Genomic DNA, 22,693 nt, shown 5'->3' with positions numbered 1-22,693 from the left:
TGGGGCTAGTGGGGTAGTGAGCTGAGGGAGGCGTAAGTTGTATGCGAAGCGTAGGTGATCTTGTAGGTGATCTGAACCCTTCCACCGCTGGTAACCCAGGGGCTTAGCGACCGGAAAATTCGGTGACCGTATGGTATGCCTAACCAGAGGACCTCTGGCTTAATCAGGACATGCTACCAATGTGTTATGGAATTAAGCTGGTTGTGGTAAAGATGATCTTATTACTGTAGAGTTGTTGCGTATGGATAAGTACGCTGCTTAATAATACGTATGTCATCATCCATCCCTCACAAGACTCGTAAAAAGCTGAGACTCGGCAAATTTGCTAGAATACCTAAACTCCCTAAATCCCTAATCCTAAGAAAGTCTAATAAAGACATCTTAGAATGAAGGGCCCTTGAGGAGAATACAATGTTGTAGAGATGATCTTAAAAGGTGCGTCTTCTTCCTGATTGGCTGAGCCGGCTTCATGATTAGCCAAGTTGACAGAACGGGTCTCCCTCAGTTGAAACTCGGATGCAGGTCTTGTGCCATGTGTAACTTGATGTCTCATTGGCCGCACTTTATGCGTACGTGGCTCACCCTTGCATAGGGGGGGATCCTTTGCTTTTGCTGCTGACATGTCTTACCGAACGAAGCTTTTAATAAATTTCGATCTGGGCCAGGTTTGTCTTCGGTGTGATTGCGTATCAGTATTCATCCAGACCGGAGCCTCTGTAGCCTTTTCTCTGCTGCTATTCGTTCGTTTTCGCAGTTGATAAGTACCTGTGGACAGAGAGAGGAAAAATGGGTCTACAACTTATGTTATGGAATTAAGCTGGTTGTGGTAAAGATGATCTTATTACTATAGAGTTGTTGCGTAGGATAAGTACGCTGCTTAATAATACGTATGTCATCATCCATCCCTCACAACTTAGGAGGGTGTCAAAACCACGAATATGGTCCCCTTAGGCCATAAACAGGAACCTTGGTTTTTGTTATGGTCTAGTGGTAAAGTACGCTGTATTTCGTTCCACAGAGGGACAACAGCTATTTTTCTACCGGACGGAATAGATGGGGCGTATAGAGACCGCTTTGACAGTTCACCGCCTCCATCCCGAGAATGGGAATCTAACCCCCACCCGATTTTCTTGTAATTTATCAGAATACCAGGTACAATACATTAGACTGCGACATCGCCCGTCCATGGGCACTAGGAAGTAACCACGGCCCGTGGGCCTTTTGAAATTTGACGCCCATCGCCCACTGTTATACAAAAATAATACAAAAATACCCTATTAGTTAGGCTATTTCATGTAAATAATCAATTCTTGGCAGTATCCACTTTGCCAAAAGTGCCCGCATATGTCTTGGCGACGCTAAAAGTGTCTCCACTTTAATGGGCGTTGTCGCAGTCTAATATTAATACATTTTACGTAATTCCCAAGCGAGCTGGCCACCCCAACCAAAACACGTCCATGAATTAGATCTTAGTTAGTTCAACCACCCACCATGCCACCAATTCGTACTCAATCCTCTCGAAATTCAATAGAGCAGGAGGGCAGGATCTTACTAGCTATCCAGGCTTTTAAGAATCAAGAAATCTCTTCAATTCGTGAAGTGGCGCGCCGTTTTAACGTCCCAAGATCCACCCTTTCTACCCGCCTGAATGGTATACAACACCGCGCGATTTCTCGCGCCAACTCTCATAAATTGACCGATACTGAAGAGGAATCTCTTCAAAAATGGATATTCTCTATGGACGCTCGTGGTTCAGCTCCACGACCTTCAATGGTGCAAGAAATGGCGAATGTTCTACTTTCGCATCGCGGAATCAACCCATCATCTGCAGTCGGCAAAAATTGGGTCACTAATTACATTAAACGACATCCCAATCTATCCTCGAGATTCTCCAGACGTTACAATTACGAACGTGCTAAATGTGAAGATCCAAAAATCATTGGTGAATGGTTTACACTTGTTCAAAAAACGATTCTTCAATACGGCATTGATAATGATGACATTTATAACATCGATAAGACTAGTTTTGCAATAGCATTAACCGTAACTGCTAAAGTCATTACGAGATCTGAATACTACGGTCGGCGATCACTTTTACAACCTGGAAATCCCGAATGGGTGACTGCAATTGAATGTACAAATGCTTCAGGTTGGGCACTACCTCCATGCATTATTTTCAAAGGCAAAGTATTCATTGAATCTTGGTTCGACAATCTTCCAAATTATAGGCGCTTTGAAGTCAGTCCTAATGGATGGACCTCTGATGAAATTGGCCTTCGATTGCTTGAAAAACTATTCATTCCATCGACTTATTCACGGACAAAAGGTCAATATCGACTTTCTAGTCGAGGTAGTGAATGGGAGCCAAAAACACCAACAAATCACATTCAATTATTGAAACAAGCATCCTCAATCAAAGCATTACTTCGTCAAAGATCCCGAAGCCCGCCAAGTCCACTCAATTCAGCGATAAACCAGGTTTTGAAAGCTTGCCAAATGACGATGCAATCAGCAGCGATTCTTGAGAAAGAAGTTCACGATCTACGATCGGAAAAATGAGAAAAAGAAGCAGAAAAAAACTCGATCTCGAAAGCAGATACCTGCTACAGAGGGCTTATCAGTTCAGGAAGCTACTGCTTTAATTGTGCAACCAGAGGAAGTGATTGAACCTCCCCGCCCCCAGGTCCGCGCGCACAGGGGAAGCACCTTTATTACCAAGAACAAGGGCATTGCCGAAATGCGGTGCATGTGGAAATCAGGGCCATAGAAGAGATGCATGTCCAGATAGACCTAGAAGTTAGCTGATTGAATTTGATGGAGTTTTGGTTGAAATAAATGCGTTTAAAATTAATAGGCTGGTTGGGGTGGCCAGCTCGCTTGGGTGGCCAGCTCGCTTGGGAATTACGTTATCCATCCTGAAGTTTGCCTGAAAGATCAAACGGGTTTATGCCTTAGGCATTGAAGTGAGTCACGGGGTGAGTAGGTTGGGTAAGCTGCATCCTGGTGCGTAATCCCCTTTGTTCCCCTGTCTCAGATTGCAGGCTCCTTGCTGTATTTGCCTCGAATTTGTTTTAATCAATAGTCTGATAAAACTGCTTTTGACAAGGCATGGAAGAAACAATCGCCGAGCTACGGCGTCAGCTTGAGGAGGAGAGACAGGCGCGAGAAGAGGCGGAGAGACGCCAGGGAGAGGAGAGACAGGCGCGAGAAGAGGCGGAGAGACGCCAGGGAGAGGCGGAACGACATGTGCAGTCCAACACACTATTCACCCTTCTCGATCGCTGCCACAACTATCTGTCTCAAGCGATCAGAGTCGAGACGGATGCAACCCTCACGACTCAGGGCGATGCGACCAACCCGGTGAACAGACTTTACCCCAAGCGCATAGTCCCTTGGCTTGATTTCCCTCAGCTCCAGGAGCAAGTCTGGAGGAAACTCGACCGCACGGCTGCCTTAACCTCGCGCCCTCTCTTCCCTTCTGATACCCAAATCGATTATGTCTTTGCGAATATCCAGAACAGACCGATTTATTCGGAGGCGTCCCTTCGAAATTTCGAGCGAGACACGGTGGATAATTTTGTTGAAATGGTTATCAAGGCGTTGCGAGATGATGAAGTCTTTCGACATGAGTTTGGAATCCAAGGTCAAGTCACCTTTTACGACCGCATGAACCTATCGGAAACTTCGCTACAGAACAGCTTAGAGCAAATGAATCTTCAGGACGTGCGAACACCCCAACGATTCGCGAACACTAGGCCTGGGAGACGCAGAGGAAGGGGAAGAGGAGCGATACAGGGAAACAATAGGGATGGCACTACACGAAGACGTAATCGTCGTGCCGACCAGTTCTGCGTGCACCTTATGGCTGATGAACGACAAATACCAATATATGCGGTGGAGTTCAAAGCGCCGCATAAGGTGACAATCCCCGAATTGGTGGCGGGTCTACACCAGATAAATCTAGCTCGCGATGTCATTAACCAGGAAGGCGATACGTTTGAGTTTCATGCCACCTACCTCGTCGCCGCTGTGGTCACTCAGATATTCTCATACATGATCGATATTGGGGTTCAATACGGCTATATCTGCACAGGAGAAGCTTTTGTTTTTCTCTATATCCCGGAGGATGATCCCACAGTTGTTCAATATTTTTTGTGTATCCCAAACCAGGACGTGCAGGCGGACGATGAACTACGCCTCCACCGGACCGCTATCGGCCAGGTGCTTGCATTCACCCTTCAAGCGCTAGCCGCCAAAGCTCCGTCTCAAGAATGGCATGATGCGGCATACGATAAGCTAGAGACCTGGGATGTCGAATACCTAGATGTGTTGAGAAAAATCCCCGAGACTCTCCGTAAAGACCCGCGAGCCTCCAATTATCGACCATCGCACTGGAAACTAGAGCCGAAGACGCACAATACACGATCCCGTGCTCGCTGCAAACCAGATATCTCTACTCCAAAGCATTCGTCGACCGAAGGCAGCGGTAGTGATGAAGAATCGCACTCGCCATCTATCGCTGCAGCGGCTCGTAGCGGGTCGAGCCGTGGCCGAGGCAATAACCGCCAATCAACTAAGGAAAGCGAAAGCAAACGAGCCGGTCAGAATAATAAACAGACCTCTCGAAAAGATGGGCAATCTACACGACCCTACTGCACAATTGCCTGTATCCGCGGCATCGTTAACCGAGAACCTCTGGATCAAGAATGCCCTAACTGGAAACTCCACGGCGGCCAGAGACACTCTATAGGACCGCAGGAGTTCACACGCCGGCTTCACCGCCAACTTACCCAAAACCGAAACCATGGGTTTGAACAGCTTCACGTCTGTGGTCGGACAGGTTACCTCGTCAAAGCTACCCTTCTATCACACGGGTACACTGTGGTCATTAAAGCTACCACAATGGAGAAGCAGCATCGCCTTCAAGCGGAGGCGAACAATTATCGTCACCTCAGGAGCTTACAAGGAAATCAAATCCCCGTCTGTCTTGGCACATTTACGCCACAAGTCTTATATTGGTACCATGGCGAATTAATGGCGCAGATGATGATACTGAGCTGGTCTGGAAAACGGCTTCAGTATATTATCAACGATGAGAATTCCAGATTCTTTCACCAGGAGCGCGACAAAGCTCTGACCGTGCTCCGGTCGCATGGAGTTATCCACGGCGACAGTGAGTGGCGCAATATACTGTGGGATGACCTAGGTGCTCGCTTGTTTGTTATTGACCTGGAGGAAGTGAAATGGTTGAAGTGCCCTCGGGCTCTTGAACCAACCTTTGGCAACATGCGGCATAGCCATCGCGTCGGGGTGGGGAAAAGTAGAAAAAAGCTCTTGTCCAGCTCAACTGCTGTCTGCTCATGACGGCCCTCAGACCCATAGACCACTGCGTTAGTTAACGTTACGTCTACACCTTAGATCAGTCGTGATACGTGGGGGAAGGGAGTACAGCGTTAAAGTCACAAATCGAACAAGCAATTCAAAGCCCTCGGGATAATATATAAAGACCTTATGTCACGGTGCGAACCGTGATGCTTAGTTAGAGGAAGATCACGGCACGTGATCTCCGACCTGTTTGTCTGAACTTCAGTTCTAGATCCTGTTGTAGCTCTTGGAGCTACGTCTTGTATAATAGCCTGCCCCTGCCTGTACCTGTCAATGGGAATCTGATCTGTTATGACCTGTTCCTAGACTTCCGCACGACCCAGTTTGGGTCGAAGGTCTCGACCCAGAACCCAACCCAGACCCAGTGACTGGGGCCCCAGAAAACCCAGTATAGCCCCAGTTCGACCCAGTTTCTGCATAAATTATGGCATAAATATTTAAATAACATACTGTCATTTTCCCCTGTTATGGTTTCTACATCGAAATGCTACACTCTCTACCAACAAGGCAAAGGAAATTTTAAGAAATAACCTCGTTCTCGAAAGTAATATATCTGGTTCAAGATTAATTACTTCTTCAAATGCTTTATTTCATATGGAAAGGTGGTATGTGTTGGCTGCTGGTTTTCTCAGGCGTAGGATTGCATTCCATTTAAAATACAAAGTATACCCCAAGTTGCAGATATATATATTCAACACACATCAACATAATATATATTTTCATCTACAGAGTAAAATAATTTTTGAATTCATTTATTTCTCTTCTTCTGTTTAATTCTAGAGCTTATATAACTATGGATAGATATCTAGTAAACTTTTATATTCAAAACTACTTACTACCTCTTAATCTACTTGGTATATGCGACTTGAAGGGAGGGTAGGAAGAAATATTTTGAGAAGGATTAATGGAACTGGGGTGGGAATTGGGGTTTGACTGGGGTTTTACTGGGTTTACTGGGTTCTTACTGGGTTAAATGGGTTCTTACTGGGTTCTTACTGGGTTAAATGGGTTATGACTGGGTCTTGACTGGGTCTTGACTGGGTTATCTCAGGGGTATTTCTTTAGACCCATATAATTTTAGTATAATAGACCAATCAACAAGAGTAGGATGATTTACTATATTTGATATATCAATATTCCTAGACACTTCTACAACTTTAGTGCATTTCTACCTTTGTACGTTAAAGAATTTCTCCCCTTACATCCATTTGTATATATTATATGTCATTCTCATGTTATGTCTCAAAGCCAACTTTCCGACTTTGCATCGTCGCTCTATGGTGGTGATCTTGACGATCTCTCATATATTTCAACTGGACAAGTCACACCATCCGCAAGTCAACACACAATCGACTCAAACTTCCGAAGACCAGATGATCCCCTCCCAATCCCCCCTTTATTGAAACGCGTTGGACCCGACCGTAGGAAAGGGTTTATTCTATACGATACAATGTCACATAACGATTTTGTGGACTGGTGGTTAGAGACTGACTACGGGAGGAAAAGCAAGCTTAAATGGGATTCGAACCGCCATACAGAGATCTGGAATAGCTACCATCAGGTAGCTCAGGGTATTGATGGCGCACCAAAGGTTATGTGCAAGCGCTGTGGGAAGATCCTAGAGCATCCTTATACACTAAGCCCGAACAGCACAGGCAAAGCGCAGTATCATGGCACATCAACCATCCAGAAACATCGGAAAACGGCTGGTTGTTTACGGTCGGAAAAGGGGAAGAAAGCGGAGATTACAAACTTCCTACAACGAGAGGTATATTTTCTATCATAAAATCAAGTAACTATACTAATTTATTATTATTCTAGGGAGAAGTTTCAGCAAGCATACCCTTCTTACAAGAAGATTGGGAGGAGGATCTCCTCCAATTTCTTACTCTCAACCGGCTCCCATTCCATCTGATCGAGCATCCATCATTCAAACGCATCATCAATAAAGCTCGTTCCGCCCCATCCCCTCCAGTGATCCCATCTGCCGATACCATCCGTCGCCGATTGGGCAGTCTAGTCAAAGACCGGCAGCAGCGTATCCTTCGTACGCTGCCTTCTGGCTCAAAGATATCCATTGCGCTTGACTGCTGGACATCTCCATTCTCGCAGGCATTTATGGCTATTACTGGCTATTTCATTGACAGTGATTGGGTATATCGTGAGGTACTACTTGGGTTTAAGCCGCTTCATGGTACACATACCGGCTCTTACCTGCGTAGTGTTCTTATAGAAACCCTAGTGGAGCACAACATTGAAGATAAAGTATTCGGGTTGACAACAGATAATGCATCAAACAACAAGACATTAGCTACTGCTCTCCAACAGGCTTTGTCAGATGATACTATTATCACCCGAATACCATGTCTTGCCCACGTTATCCAGCTCAGCCTCAATCAGCTTCTTGCTCGGATCAAGGCAGTTCCATTAAATGAATCAGCCGAGACAAGGTGGACAGAGAAGCAGTCAAGGCTAGCCCAAGAAAATGCGAAGCAAAGTCAGATCTCCTCCACACTGAACAAAGTCCGTTATCTTGCGATTTACGTCAATGCAAGTCCCCAGCGCAGAGAGACCTTTTACAATCTTCAGACAACTAATATCAAGATCGTTCCAATCCAAGATGTAAAGACACGATGGAATTCTACGTTCCTCATGCTTCGCCGGGCAAAGAGGCTACGTGCTATCTTCTCTTTATTCTGTACAGAGTATGATTGTGAGGAGATGCTACTCAGCGAGCAAGAGTGGCGTCAGATCGACTATCTTCTTTGTATCACCGAGCCCTTCTTTGATTATACAACACAGCTATCAAAGACTCGAGATGTCACTGCCCACTATGTGTTTAAGATCTACAACAAACTGTTTGATCATCTTGAGCGATCACAGGCACAGCTACGCCGAAAGCGTGTCCCATGGAAAAAACAGATGCTAGAGGCCCTTGAAGCTGGTCGGTCTAAGCTTGATGAGTATTACTCCCAAGCTGATGATCTTCGAGGGAATATCTATGCAATCAGTACAATGCTTGCACCGGTGAACAAATTCAAATTCTTCCTCTCCAGTGATTGGGATCAGAAATGGCGAGATACCTATCGACTTGCTTTTGAACAAGCCCTTGTTCCATATCAAGCACAAGTTAGAATAAGCAGTCGTGATCTACAAAGCTCTCTAACGATAGCCCATCCAAGCTCAAGGCTAGAGGAGATGCTTGATGGAAGGGATATACAACCACGAGCCATTACTGATGAAATCAGTCAATATCTTGACAGCGGTAAGTAAATACAAAGAGTATGTGTGATAATAATACTAATATATATATAGATACTGTTTCTGTTAGGCCGCTTACTTTCTGGAAAGAGCACCAGGCTCGCTTTCCGGCCATTGCTGCCCTTGCGCGAGATACACTCTCATTTCCAGCAACTGGCGCAGGAGTTGAACGCCTCTTTAATACCGCTCGAGATATTTGTCACTATCGTCGTGGTAGAATGAAGAGTGAGACTGTCGAGGCATTAATGATGTTTCTTTGTACAACGAAATTTGATATGGAGGAGCAGGAAGCAACACTTCTTGAGAAATTTTTCTCCCAGGATGAGCTTGAGGCGGCAAAAGAGGAGAGGGAAGAGAAGCTCAGTGAGATTGAGGTTGATCCAATTAGTGATACAGAGGAGCAGGAGGATGAACTGGAAGATAAACCAGGGGATGCAATTGAGGTTGTAATTGAGGATAGACCAGAGGATATACCGGAGGAGAGGCCCTTACCTACAAGTGAATATGGTCGTCCTTGCTCGCCATCATTACCACCAACCTGTACACAGACACGAGCATCAGGGAGAAAACGTAAAAGCAGGGAAGATGATTTATTTGAATACCATTAGCTTGCTTGACAAAGAATCCTCAATTATACGCATCTCTTTTACCCTTTTTACAAATAAAATTAGATATAATCAAGTAAAGCAAATACTCAAAATTACCGCGAATAAATGCATAAGTTATACATTTAGAATCCTTAGCATGTTTGTTTAGTTTGTAACCCAGTTTGGGGCCCCAGACCCAGTACTGGGTCGAACCCTCCGACCCAGACCCATTACTGGGTCGAAGGGTTCGACCCAAAACCCAACCCAGACTGGGTTGGGTCTGGGTTGGGTCTGGGTTTTACTGGGTCGTGCGGAAGACTAGGTGGGAGCTACGTAGTGTCAGGGTGCGGGCTGGCAGGACGGTATGATAGGAGATGACTGGTAGGAACAGGTCATAACAGATCAGATTCCCATTGACAGGTACAGGCAGGGGCAGGCTATTATACAAGACGTAGCTCCAAGAGCTACAACAGGATCTAGAACTGAAGTTCAGACAAACAGGTCGGAGATCACGTGCCGTGATCTTCCTCTAACTAAGCATCACGGTTCGCACCGTGACATAAGGTCTTTATATATTATCCCGAGGGCTTTGAATTGCTTGTTCGATTTGTGACTTTAACGCTGTACTCCCTTCCCCCACGTATCACGACTGATCTAAGGTGTAGACGTAACGTTAACTAACGCAGTGGTCTATGGGTCTGAGGGCCGTCATGAGCAGACAGCAGTTGAGCTGGACAAGAGCTTTTTTCTACTTTTCCCCACCCCGACGCGATGGCTATGCCGCATGTTGCCAAAGGTTGGTTCAAGAGCCCGAGGGCACTTCAACCATTTCACTTCCTCCAGGTCAATAACAAACAAGCGAGCACCTAGGTCATCCCACAGTATATTGCGCCACTCACTGTCGCCGTGGATAACTCCATGCGACCGGAGCACGGTCAGAGCTTTGTCGCGCTCCTGGTGAAAGAATCTGGAATTCTCATCGTTGATAATATACTGAAGCCGTTTTCCAGACCAGCTCAGTATCATCATCTGCGCCATTAATTCGCCATGGTACCAATATAAGACTTGTGGCGTAAATGTGCCAAGACAGACGGGGATTTGATTTCCTTGTAAGCTCCTGAGGTGACGATAATTGTTCGCCTCCGCTTGAAGGCGATGCTGCTTCTCCATTGTGGTAGCTTTAATGACCACAGTGTACCCGTGTGATAGAAGGGTAGCTTTGACGAGGTAACCTGTCCGACCACAGACGTGAAGCTGTTCAAACCCATGGTTTCGGTTTTGGGTAAGTTGGCGGTGAAGCCGGCGTGTGAACTCCTGCGGTCCTATAGAGTGTCTCTGGCCGCCGTGGAGTTTCCAGTTAGGGCATTCTTGATCCAGAGGTTCTCGGTTAACGATGCCGCGGATACAGGCAATTGTGCAGTAGGGTCGTGTAGATTGCCCATCTTTTCGAGAGGTCTGTTTATTATTCTGACCGGCTCGTTTGCTTTCGCTTTCCTTAGTTGATTGGCGGTTATTGCCTCGGCCACGGCTCGACCCGCTACGAGCCGCTGCAGCGATAGATGGCGAGTGCGATTCTTCATCACTACCGCTGCCTTCGGTCGACGAATGCTTTGGAGTAGAGATATCTGGTTTGCAGCGAGCACGGGATCGTGTATTGTGCGTCTTCGGCTCTAGTTTCCAGTGCGATGGTCGATAATTGGAGGCTCGCGGGTCTTTACGGAGAGTCTCGGGGATTTTTCTCAACACATCTAGGTATTCGACATCCCAGGTCTCTAGCTTATCGTATGCCGCATCATGCCATTCTTGAGACGGAGCTTTGGCGGCTAGCGCTTGAAGGGTGAATGCAAGCACCTGGCCGATAGCGGTCCGGTGGAGGCGTAGTTCATCGTCCGCCTGCACGTCCTGGTTTGGGATACACAAAAAATATTGAACAACTGTGGGATCATCCTCCGGGATATAGAGAAAAACAAAAGCTTCTCCTGTGCAGATATAGCCGTATTGAACCCCAATATCGATCATGTATGAGAATATCTGAGTGACCACAGCGGCGACGAGGTAGGTGGCATGAAACTCAAACGTATCGCCTTCCTGGTTAATGACATCGCGAGCTAGATTTATCTGGTGTAGACCCGCCACCAATTCGGGGATTGTCACCTTATGCGGCGCTTTGAACTCCACCGCATATATTGGTATTTGTCGTTCATCAGCCATAAGGTGCACGCAGAACTGGTCGGCACGACGATTACGTCTTCGTGTAGTGCCATCCCTATTGTTTCCCTGTATCGCTCCTCTTCCCCTTCCTCTGCGTCTCCCAGGCCTAGTGTTCGCGAATCGTTGGGGTGTTCGCACGTCCTGAAGATTCATTTGCTCTAAGCTGTTCTGTAGCGAAGTTTCCGATAGGTTCATGCGGTCGTAAAAGGTGACTTGACCTTGGATTCCAAACTCATGTCGAAAGACTTCATCATCTCGCAACGCCTTGATAACCATTTCAACAAAATTATCCACCGTGTCTCGCTCGAAATTTCGAAGGGACGCCTCCGAATAAATCGGTCTGTTCTGGATATTCGCAAAGACATAATCGATTTGGGTATCAGAAGGGAAGAGAGGGCGCGAGGTTAAGGCAGCCGTGCGGTCGAGTTTCCTCCAGACTTGCTCCTGGAGCTGAGGGAAATCAAGCCAAGGGACTATGCGCTTGGGGTAAAGTCTGTTCACCGGGTTGGTCGCATCGCCCTGAGTCGTGAGGGTTGCATCCGTCTCGACTCTGATCGCTTGAGACAGATAGTTGTGGCAGCGATCGAGAAGGGTGAATAGTGTGTTGGACTGCACATGTCGTTCCGCCTCTCCCTGGCGTCTCTCCGCCTCTTCTCGCGCCTGTCTCTCCTCTCCCTGGCGTCTCTCCGCCTCTTCTCGCGCCTGTCTCTCCTCCTCAAGCTGACGCCGTAGCTCGGCGATTGTTTCTTCCATGCCTTGTCAAAAGCAGTTTTATCAGACTATTGATTAAAACAAATTCGAGGCAAATACAGCAAGGAGCCTGCAATCTGAGACAGGGGAACAAAGGGGATTACGCACCAGGATGCAGCTTACCCAACCTACTCACCCCGTGACTCACTTCAATGCCTAAGGCATAAACCCGTTTGATCTTTCAGGCAAACTTTCAGGATGGATACAACGCGTCGACTCCACGTTTGCGCGATACCTGAATTGGTCTCGTTAGTACTTGAAGATCCAGACCCTCTCCAAATCATTCGATACGTACAGTCACAGTGTAGAGGATCAATGTCTCAGGTTCTTCACTCGCGAAGCCCCTCTTCCTTAAACCAATCAAACCGCCGGCTGTTCAAGGTATGTTGCGTGATCTTCCTGTAAATAGCGTGTACAAAGCTAGCAGTCAGCTAAGATCCTTGTTGGAGTCACATGACTTCCATGTTTGCTCCTAGTAACGTATTTTGACTGAGATCGTTGGGTTCAATGGAAGTGGTATGAAAAATACTCTAAATTCTCTAACTGAAGAATGACAAGATCCGCGCCTTTTTAAACAATCTATGCGGACAAGGCTGACTAAACGATGTATACAATTTGTCTGTCTTAGGGTGGTATCATTGAGACATCCTAGTCCTTTTACGTAGGTGACACCTCACATCTGTTACGCACTGCCTAACTGGTCACAGTTATGTTGGAGCTTCCCTGATTATACTTGCCTGTGCTGATCCTCCAACGTCAACGATCTCAGATCGTCGATCTGCCTCTCAACCGAGCTGTTGCTGCGCACAGTCTTATTCCAGCCTAAGTCCTTTTGAGGGTATCGAGGAACGATGCCAGGTAGAGCGCCGAGTAGATCTATACCGCAGTATTGGTCTGCTCGTAGGTGTTGTCAAGTGATAATATAGTTAATGAGTCAACGTGGTTCCAAAGGTAAACACAAGTAACAATGTAGGATTGAAGACGAAGAACTAAACTAAGTACATGAGAGAGTGTCCTTATATATCCTTCGCTTCCTGGGGTCGCCAGTGCTCCTGGGGTATATCCTACACCCCGGGGTAGATCGACCCCTCTGAGTATATCCTACCCCGTGCAGGGATATACTCCTCCTGTGATCACGTGGTTGCTTGATTGGCTCTCGGTGGCCCATCTGTGTACCCGGTGGGTCACCACTGATTGGTGACGGGTAGGTCCGTAACAACATCTCGATATACCCCCTAGTTTTTGAAGCTATTCAGAGCTTTAGAACTGCTTCTTCTATCGCTTTCTCGGATAATTTTATCGCGAATTTCACGTATACTAAGTAGCTCCCGAAACACTCACTACTTCTGCTTTAGTAGCACCTTAGTAAGATATAATAGAAAGTAGGTGATCTAGTTCGAATCTGTCACGGTGCGAACCGTGATGCTTAGTTAGAGGAAGATCACGGCACGTGATCTCCGACCTGTTTTATTGAGATTCTGTAAGGATCGCATGGTTTCTATTGGATAGTGCTAAACACCAGTTATAATGTAGAGTTATTACATAACATGCCAAGCTCTCGCTTATCCAACATGAAACCCCTTTTTCCTGTGACCAATTGCTTGGTCCGAGCGCCGCTGAGTAGCGGCCTCAGGCGCCGAGAGTATGCAACCCTGCAATCCTCTCGGGAGCACATTATCTGAACTTCAGTTCTAGATCCTGTTGTAGCTCTTCGAGCTACGTCTTGTATAATAGCCTGCCCCTGCCTGTACCTGTCAATGGGAATCTGATCTGTTATGACCTGTTCCTACCAGTCATCTCCTATCATACCGTCCTGCCAGCCCGCACCCTGACACTACGTAGCTCCCACCCCTAGGAGTTGACTGTCTGAAAATGTCTGAACCGCCCCGAAAGCCCCCGAACTGAACTCTGGTAGACCCGGTCCTGAGCAGACCGCTACCACCCCGCCTGTGAACCCTGACGCTATGGACCTGTCCACCACCCGCCGACGATTCTCCCCGTACCGTCAGCCATCGTCTCGTTACGAACAAAATGCCTGCTTCCGCTGTGGCTCGAAGGAGCACTTCGTCCGAGACTGCCCGCAAGCCGATAAGCGCCCGCTAGCGGCTCGCCAAATGAATATCCTCCCCCGTTCGCCCTCTCCGATCAGCAGCCCCTGCGGCCGCTTTACCCGTCCCCGCTCGTTATCTCTGGAAGACTCGTTAAAAGGAGTCAGCCTGGCCTAAGCCGCGACCAGGCCCTGCAACCGCGCGTTATCCGTCTATCCGCCGCCGCTATGAACGGCCTCTCCGTCGAAGAGGAGACCCGCCGTTCTGATCTGATGATACTACCTGTTACACTGTACCGAAAAGAAGAAGAGTTTCCGAGCTATGCTATGCTAGATTCTGGAGCTGAGGGGAAGAGATTCGTCGACCAAGAATGGGCTCGAGAGAATGGTCTTACCCTCATACCACTGACGAAACCTATCCAACTGGAAGGATTCGATGGACAAGAAGCTGAGTGTGGGCCGATCACCCACTATGTCCAAATGCACATCCGCATCAGCGATCACCGAGAGAAGAAAGCCTGTTTCCTGGCCACCCAGTTGGCACACTACCCGATCGTGTTAGGCCTTCCGTGGCTGAAAGTACACGACCCCTATGTCCGTTTCGCTGAACACAGCATTGAATTTAACAGCGACTACTGCCGAAGGAACTGCAACATACCCTTGCGGAGCGCGAAGACCCAGGCGCTCCACGAGATACCTGTAAAGTCCCGTCCGAGGAACCTGCCTGCACGACCAACTGGTCTCGTGAAACGAGACATAGCAGCCGTATCGATAGCTGCGTGTGCTGCGTATGCAAGAAAGAAATACAGCATGTTCGCAATTACAACCGCGGACATCGAGACTGCACTGAACCCCAAGACCGACACTGAACCTGACCCCGTGTCTGCACTGCCTGAAGAGTTTAGAGACTTCGCCGAAGTTTTCTCACCCAAGGAAGCCGAGCGCTTGCCACCCCACCGATCATACGACCACAAGATGGTCTTACAAGAGGACAAACCCTTACCTTTTGGGCCCCTCTATCCCATGTCCCGAAATGAGCTCGAGGTCCTGAAAGACTGGATCGAAGATAACCTGAGGAAAGGGTTCATTCAGCCCAGCTCCTCGCCCGCTGCCTCGCCTGTTCTGTTCGTGAAGAAACCCGGCGGAGGTCTCCGCTTCTGCGTGGATTACCGTGCACTGAACGCAATCACTGTTAAGGACCGTTACCCGTTGCCGCTGACCAAGGAAACCCTGAATAACCTGAAAGGGATGAAGTTCTTTACGAAGATTGATATCATCTCCGCCTTCAACAATCTGCGAATTGCGAAGGGACAAGAATACCTGACTGCCTTCCGTACGAGATTAGGACTGTTCGAATCATTGGTGATGCCATTTGGTTTAACTGGAGCCCCCGCATCCTTCCAACGATTTATCAACGACACGTTACGGGAGTACCTGGACTGTTTCTGTACTGCTTACCTGGACGATATCCTGATTTACAGCCGCACGCGTGCGGAACACATAGAACATGTACGAAAAGTCCTCCAGCGCCTCCGAGAGGCAGGCCTGTTCGCAAAACTATCGAAATGCGAATTCTGTGTGTCCGAGACGAAGTTCCTTGGTATTATCATCGGTGAAGATGGTATCCGATCCGTATGGACCCCGACAAGATCGAAACGATCGTGAACTGGAAAACACCGACCTGTCTGACTGATGTGCAAGCCTTTATTGGTTTCGGCAACTTCTACCGCCGCTTTATCAGAGACTTCTCGAAAGTCATCGCCCCGCTCGTGAGACTCACGAAGAAAGACGTCCGTTTCGAATGGACACCTGTCTGCCAGCTGAGCTTCGAAGCCTTGAAGAAAGCGTTTACACCTGCCCCGGTTCTGAAAGCGTTTGACTGGTCCAAGGAGATAGTCCTGGAAACAGACGCGTATGATTTTGTCTCTGCCGGTGTACTGTCTCAGTACGATGACGCTGGAATACTGCACCCTATCGCATTTTTCTCGAAAAAACACTCCGCCGCCGAGTGTAACTATGAGATATACGATAAAGAACTGCTAGCCATAATCCGCTGCTTCGAAGAGTGGCGTCCCGAACTGGAGGGCACACCCTCGCCCGTGAAGGTCATAACTGACCACCGCAATCTGGAATATTTCACGACAACGAAACTCCTGAACCGCCGCCAAGCCCGATGGTCTGAATTCCTGTCCCGGTTTAACTTCAAGATCACGTACCGTCCCGGAAAACAAGGTGCAAAGCCCGACGCCCTGACCAGGAGGTCAGAGGATATCCCTAAAGAGGGGGATGAGCGCTTAGCGCATCAGAGCCAGACTGTTCTGAAGAAAGAAAACCTACAGATAAACGTCACAACACGACAGAGAAACGGAGTCACTACAACCACTCCACCTGAACTGCCAGACCTGCCAGAAGAACCGCCTGCTACCGCTGAAGTCCCGCCTATTATCACCGTTCCGCCCGACATTGCCGATCCGCCCATCACCGCTGCTCCTGAAACAAGAGTCCGATTCATCGAGAACAACCTGCCCGAACCACCATCTACGATCAAGGATTTACTGCTGGAAGCCTACAACCAAGATAAAGTAGTACAATCTATCCTGGAAGCGTTAGACAAGAACGCTAGCCGTCACCCTGAGATTACACTTGCCGACTGCGAACGAAGAGGCAACTACCTCTACTACCGGAACCGCTTGTACGTCCCTGACAACGATGAACTGAAAGCTGAAATACTGCGCCTGTGTCATGACAAGCCCACCGTGGGACACCCTGGCCGGTCGAAGACCTATGAACTGCTGTCCCGAGAATACTACTGGCCTAGAGTATACCAGTACGTGAGCGACTGGACCAAGAACTGCCATACCTGCCGCCGTATCACCCCCGCCCGAGAAGTCCGTCAAGGGATCCTGAGACAACTGCCCGTACCTGAGAGAGCCTGGCAAGATATCAGCATGGACTTCATCACGCACCTGCCCCTGAGCTACGGTTACGACGCCATCCTAGTCGTGGTAGACCGTCTGACCAAGATGAAGCACTTCATATACTGCAAGGGAACCTGCAACGCTGAAGAAGTCGCCCGCCTGTACACCCGTCATGTATGGAAACTGCACGGCCTGCCGAATACCGTTGTATCTGACCGAGGACCCCAGTTCGTGGCCCAATTCTGGAAACACCTGACAAAGTGCCTGCGAATCACCAACCTGCTGTCAACCGCTTATCACCCGGAAACTGATGGCCAGACTGAACGCGCGAACGCCGTACTGGAACAATACCTCCGAGCGTATGTGTCCTACTTACAGGACGACTGGTCTGAATGGCTCCCGCTGGCCGAATTCACTTCAAACTCTCATTACTCCGAGAGCACCCGAGTTTCTCCGTTCTACGCGAACTATGGTTTCCACCCCCGCATCGGGTTCGAACCATCCCAGCCTGCCGCCACGAACCCGGTAAATGGACAAGTTACTGATCCCGCACCGCCTGTCGAAGTCGAAGGACTGGAAGAATGGGAAGTTGAAGACATCCTAGATTCCCGCTGGGAACGACGAGGCCGAGGAGGCCCGCGTCTGAAGTACACCGTCAAATGGATTGGTTACGACGAACCCACTGAAGAGCCTGCTGAATACCTGGACCACGCCCGCGAGATCATACGGAACTTCCACCGAAGATACCCGCACAAGCCTCGCCTCGACGGAGCTCGGCTCTAAGGGAGGGGGTACTGTCACGGTGCGAACCGTGATGCTTAGTTAGAGGAAGATCACGGCACGTGATCTCCGACCTGTTTATCTGAACTTCAGTTCTAGATCCTGTTGTAGCTCTTCGAGCTACGTCTTGCATAATAGCCTGCCCCTGCCTGTACCTGTCAATGGGAATCTGATCTGTTATGACCTGTTCCTACCAGTCATCTCCTATCATACCGTCCTGCCAGCCCGCACCCTGACAGGCTGACCTTCTCAAATCCTAGCTGCTACTTCTTGGGAGTTTCCAAGTTTCCAACCTTGATCCTAAGGAATATTCATTGTGCCTAATAGTACTACTGTATCTGGTATCAAAACTGGTAATACCGTAATTACGAAAATGTTGGGTTCGCGGTGCGTCGTTATGATGTCACCACGATTACCTTGAAAGTTAGAATAGGATGGATGAAATCGTCATCCAGTTAAATTACGAGATATTCTCTCATATAGGGAAGAAGCATGGAAGAAACTTATCTTTTCTTTTTTTTTCTATTAGTCCAATCAAAATTACAAAAGTGACATCGGGAAGTAACTTTACTTTTAAACTAGTTTAGTGGAATCAAAAGCACTCACTCCCTATAAAATCACAAAGAGAACAAAATGTACCAGGCAGAGTTTTTTCTTTTTCACCGAAGGTTTCGTCCCATAGGGGGAACCCGCCGTCAAAAGTGGGTGTGGGTATTTAGGGCTGTTGATCGCAAGGAACAGATGCGCGGTTGACTGGTATGATGGTTTACAATATGCGTATCAATATGAAGTGCATGATTAGCTTTGAAGCTGAGCGCCTCACATACCTCTCTAGGTAGTATGCTGCATGGCGCCATTCAAATTGCAGACTCTCCGACATGTTAGAGTAGTCAATAACAGAATGATAATGATGTGGGTTCTATGTGTTTTGTTGTCTTAATAACCGTAGACTGTACTAGTAATTTTGGCCTTCCAGAAGAAAACATTGGAATTATTGAGAAGAACATTCCATGTCATATGTTACACTAACATCGGTACATCAATGTATGTTGTATGTTGTGCAAGAACGGTCCTGCCAAGTGGACCTCAAGTTCCCCACCAAAGCCAACGGAAGACCCTAAGAATCTTGGAAGTAAAAATGTAAGACATGCATTCTATGTACGGAGTATGTACCAAAGTCCTACCAAGTCCATCATTTGACCCTAGTCTTTGCCCTAATAGCCATGAGGACCGAAAATCACACATCGATTGGGTGAAATGCTCCAAATGAGACAGCCCTGTCCCCGCCAAGGCCAAGATTATTACGATGTCCAGAGCATCCAATTATTTCTAAGAACTGATCATGAGAAACCACTGTGTTTTAACCTATTAAATTGCCACTCATCCTGTTATCAAACTACAAGTTACATATCGTACGTCAGAGCCTGAACCTACATCTGTGAAAGCGTGGCATGATAGCACGAGCTCTTCTCACAATGTACAGATGTACCCAGCATGGAGCACGATGTGGGCAAATGAGATTCGATACACAACCCCCCCTATCCATCCCGGTGGAGATCGCTCACTGGTTAACAACTTGAGTAATGGATCATCTGAGGCAAATTGATTAGCGGTAAGGATGTTTTGACCGACAAGGAATAATCGTTTTATGGTTATCGAAAAAAAAGTGGTTGTTACAAACACACATATCCTTGCTTCAGCCACCGCTCTTTGTCTTTGCATCGTTGCTGGTTGGGGGGATATTGGGGGTGCCTCTCTACAACTACAATATCTATTTGTGGGTAGATCAGGACTTTACTGTCAACTATCTCTTTAATAATCTTTGATAAAGTGACGCTTGAAGTTATATGATCCAACAACAAAAAACTAAAGATTTTTTGAATCCCTGCAATTTTTGAGTGTTTTTTGGTGTTCGTGATGTCGCTCTTGGGAACCGAGGGTACTATTTCCTAACCCGCCACAACCGCCCTGCACGAAATCACGTAGATAGCGCACGGATGATGGATAGGAGACACCATCAGCGCTGAATCCGGCTTAAAACGTGCAGTTTTGAAGTTGTGTATCGGCTAGGAGATATGAGTCATTTCTTTTTTAAGCACGGTATTTGCAGCCCACATCAGAGGAACCATCAATTGAAATTCAACATATGCGAAAATAATAAAAAATTAAAATGACGTGTGTGGATTACCCTTTCTGGATAGCACCATCTGTCCATCGCACCTCACGATGTTGCGGCGCACAAAAGACCGCAAGTAGAGGGAAGTTCCCAATAGTTGCCAAGGTACGCAGAGCTCCTAAGCATCCGAGCATCTAACCGCCATGAGGGGAATACCACATGAGGTCTGAACTAGATCCTTATCAGGAGTTGCTAGGTTCATGCGGCTGTTAAGACCAAAAGAGGCTAACTTTCGTCCTAGGACAACGCTAAGTTCATTTAACAGCCCACCCGGGTGACGTGCAGGAGCGCAGGATTGTGTTGTATGAGAGCATGGACTTAATGAGGGGCGAGGGACCTCTTTTTTCTTTTCCCCGGCTGTGGCGGCAGATTATTGTGAATCAAAATAATCAAGAAAATGGTGAAGCACGGCATCGCCAGCTCATCAAGTTTCAAAGGCAGCGGGGCTGGCCTGCCAACCCCGCATATGTTCCTGTGCATTGCGACTGGTGACACTCTGCATCGTACAGTGTGTGCCTTGATGGACAGGTACGAGTCGAGCTGAGGAAAAGCTAAGACTAAGCCAAAACACCCTCAAAATCCAGAGAACACAGCAATTAACCGGATACTAAATCGCGGGAAGTGCGGGCGGGCCTCGTAGGGTGGGACAACTAGACTAAACAGACCAAAACCCCCTTTAAACCCCTTCCGAATGTTAAATTTTTCGGAGTGTTCGTGACAAAAAAAGATACCTCAAACTCCTCGATGTGGAATTTTTCTGTTTTTTTTTTTTTTTTTTGGAAAATCCACACCCTCTGCACCGCCCAAAATATTTTTCACTGCCACATCAAGCCTCACCGGTTCAGGGATGATATAGGGAGTATAATTTCAACATTTCCTATGACGCATTTACAATTATATACACAGACCTTATAGCACATTTGCGGTGTACACTGTGCTATCTTACCATGAACTCCCCACCAAACTGTCGAGTGAATGGAAATGATGTTGTGCGTCGTGATCGACTCACCTTTGGTCTCGGGGCTTGGGCATAGATAGTTGCCCGACCGGTCAACAATGAACACAGACACAACCTTGGAAGAAAACACACTAGATAAGACCGTGTATCACACAGTGAGAACAAGGAAGTCTAATTGAATCTCGCGATCAAAACGCAGGAATCCGAAGGCTCCGCATATCTTCCCCGGACCGCCCTGTCGGTGCTAAGCGGGAATTACCACGGGAAGGAATACAGGTATAGAATGAGTGTAACAGTCTAACGTGTAACAGTCTAACGTGTAACAGTCTAACGTGTAACAGTCTAACGTGTAACAGTCTAACGTGTAACAGTCTAACGTGTAACAGTCTAACGTGTAACAGTCTAACGGGCAATAATCTCAGTCATTAAAATACTAGGCTAGTTGACCAAGTAAGCTGCGATGTGGGGGAACTGGAGCCCGGCGGTGTCTCGGACTGTAGAAGTCTGAATGAAACAAGACATAGACTGCTGTTCTCGTATCCACCGTAATCCATAATTACTCGCGGCATTTCGTATTACAAATGATGAGAACTGAATAGGGAGAAAGGGGAAGATTCTCCTTTCCACGCCGTGAAAGATCCAAGAAGCGTCTGTCCTAGGTGACCTGTACAGAAATTGTAGTAATTCCCGTCTCTTCTAGGGGCTTCCGTCTAACACACTTGAAACACAGATCGACCCCGTTTGGCCGATAACATACCCCAGGAATTCCAAGGATCATCCAATGATACTGAGCAACGGGATTCTGTCCGGCAATCATTTCATATCGTCATCTCATGGTAGGCAGCTCTCTGTATTTTGACAAGCAGCTCGGCATTGAAATAGTACCTAATTGTAGGGACATGCCTGAAGGAAATGAGCAATTGCACCTTGCAGTATTTAATCATTCCAAAGGCCCTCCCATTCCCCCCATGTTAGAGAATTCTTTGTTGCTGCTTTTTTTTTCCCTCGCCTGATAAATCAGCCTTATTCACACTAGTTGTGGCTTATTTCTAACACTGGTGAGTCTTCAAAACATTTTGCCCGAACCAGTCATGTATACTCTCTCACGTCCACATTCTGACTGCAACAGATGCAGACACAGCGTGAATTAGACGTGACCTGTCAATTTCTAAAACCTTTTGAACAGAAAAAGCAAAGACCATAAAAGAAAAACGAGATCAAAATTACGGTCTCCTTTGATTTGTTACCGGTCACCAGTATTTTAACAGCATTACCGAACGATACAACTATCTGGTACTCCGTACACCATTTCCCATACCGCGGGCTACGTCTATCGTAAGTAGCCAGTATCCACTGCAGCTTCAATTTGCGGAATTGGGTCATTGATTTAATTATTTTCCCTTTTTCCCCCTTCAACCCTTCTTCAAATGCCTCCCCTGTCTCCTTGAAACCAAAGTGAAAACTCTATACTCATATGGTAAGGACAACGCAGGTCTTTTCCCTCTCGTCGCATGATCATCCAGAACTTCCGCCCGCTCTCGCATACAGATTTAGTGGCCACCACGTAACCGTGCAGCAACTGGATCAGCTCGCAGTAATCCTCGAAACGGCACTAATCAA

At 47.4% G+C, this 22,693-nt stretch overlaps 4 protein-coding genes across 4 annotated transcripts; 3 read left to right on the top strand and 1 right to left on the bottom strand.

Annotated features, from left to right (window-relative positions):
* Nucleotides 1-3,108: 3,108 nt before the first annotated feature.
* Pdw03_2167 (Protein kinase-like domain) lies at nucleotides 3,109-5,364 on the top strand (the record flags this gene model as incomplete). The annotated part of the gene is made up of 1 exon (XM_066100102.1): nucleotides 3,109-5,364. The coding sequence occupies one exon, from the start codon at nucleotides 3,109-3,111 to the stop codon at nucleotides 5,362-5,364; it is 2,256 nt and encodes a 751-aa protein (XP_065957829.1).
* Nucleotides 5,365-8,583: 3,219 nt separating this feature from the next.
* On the top strand, nucleotides 8,584-9,254 carry Pdw03_2166 (HAT dimerization; the record flags this gene model as incomplete). The annotated part of the gene is made up of 3 exons (XM_066100101.1): nucleotides 8,584-8,650; nucleotides 8,701-8,711; nucleotides 8,967-9,254. 3 exons carry the CDS (start codon nucleotides 8,584-8,586, stop codon nucleotides 9,252-9,254), a joined length of 366 nt encoding a protein of 121 aa, XP_065957828.1.
* Nucleotides 9,255-9,941: 687 nt separating this feature from the next.
* On the bottom strand, nucleotides 9,942-12,197 carry Pdw03_2165 (Protein kinase-like domain; the record flags this gene model as incomplete). The annotated part of the gene is made up of 1 exon (XM_014680330.2): nucleotides 9,942-12,197. The coding sequence occupies one exon, from the start codon at nucleotides 12,195-12,197 to the stop codon at nucleotides 9,942-9,944; it is 2,256 nt and encodes a 751-aa protein (XP_014535816.2).
* A 1,961-nt stretch (nucleotides 12,198-14,158) lies between these two features.
* On the top strand, nucleotides 14,159-14,419 carry Pdw03_2164 (uncharacterized protein; the record flags this gene model as incomplete). The annotated part of the gene is made up of 1 exon (XM_066100100.1): nucleotides 14,159-14,419. One exon carries the CDS (start codon nucleotides 14,159-14,161, stop codon nucleotides 14,417-14,419), a length of 261 nt encoding a protein of 86 aa, XP_065957827.1.
* Nucleotides 14,420-22,693: the final 8,274 nt, after the last annotated feature.

The sequence above is a fragment of the Penicillium digitatum genome, chromosome 5 (genome assembly GCF_016767815.1).
Source record: "Penicillium digitatum chromosome 5, complete sequence".
In the NCBI taxonomy this organism is placed as follows: domain Eukaryota; kingdom Fungi; phylum Ascomycota; class Eurotiomycetes; order Eurotiales; family Aspergillaceae; genus Penicillium; species Penicillium digitatum.
Note: the sequence above shows the minus strand (reverse complement) of the source record. Positions and strands in the feature narration are given on the sequence as shown.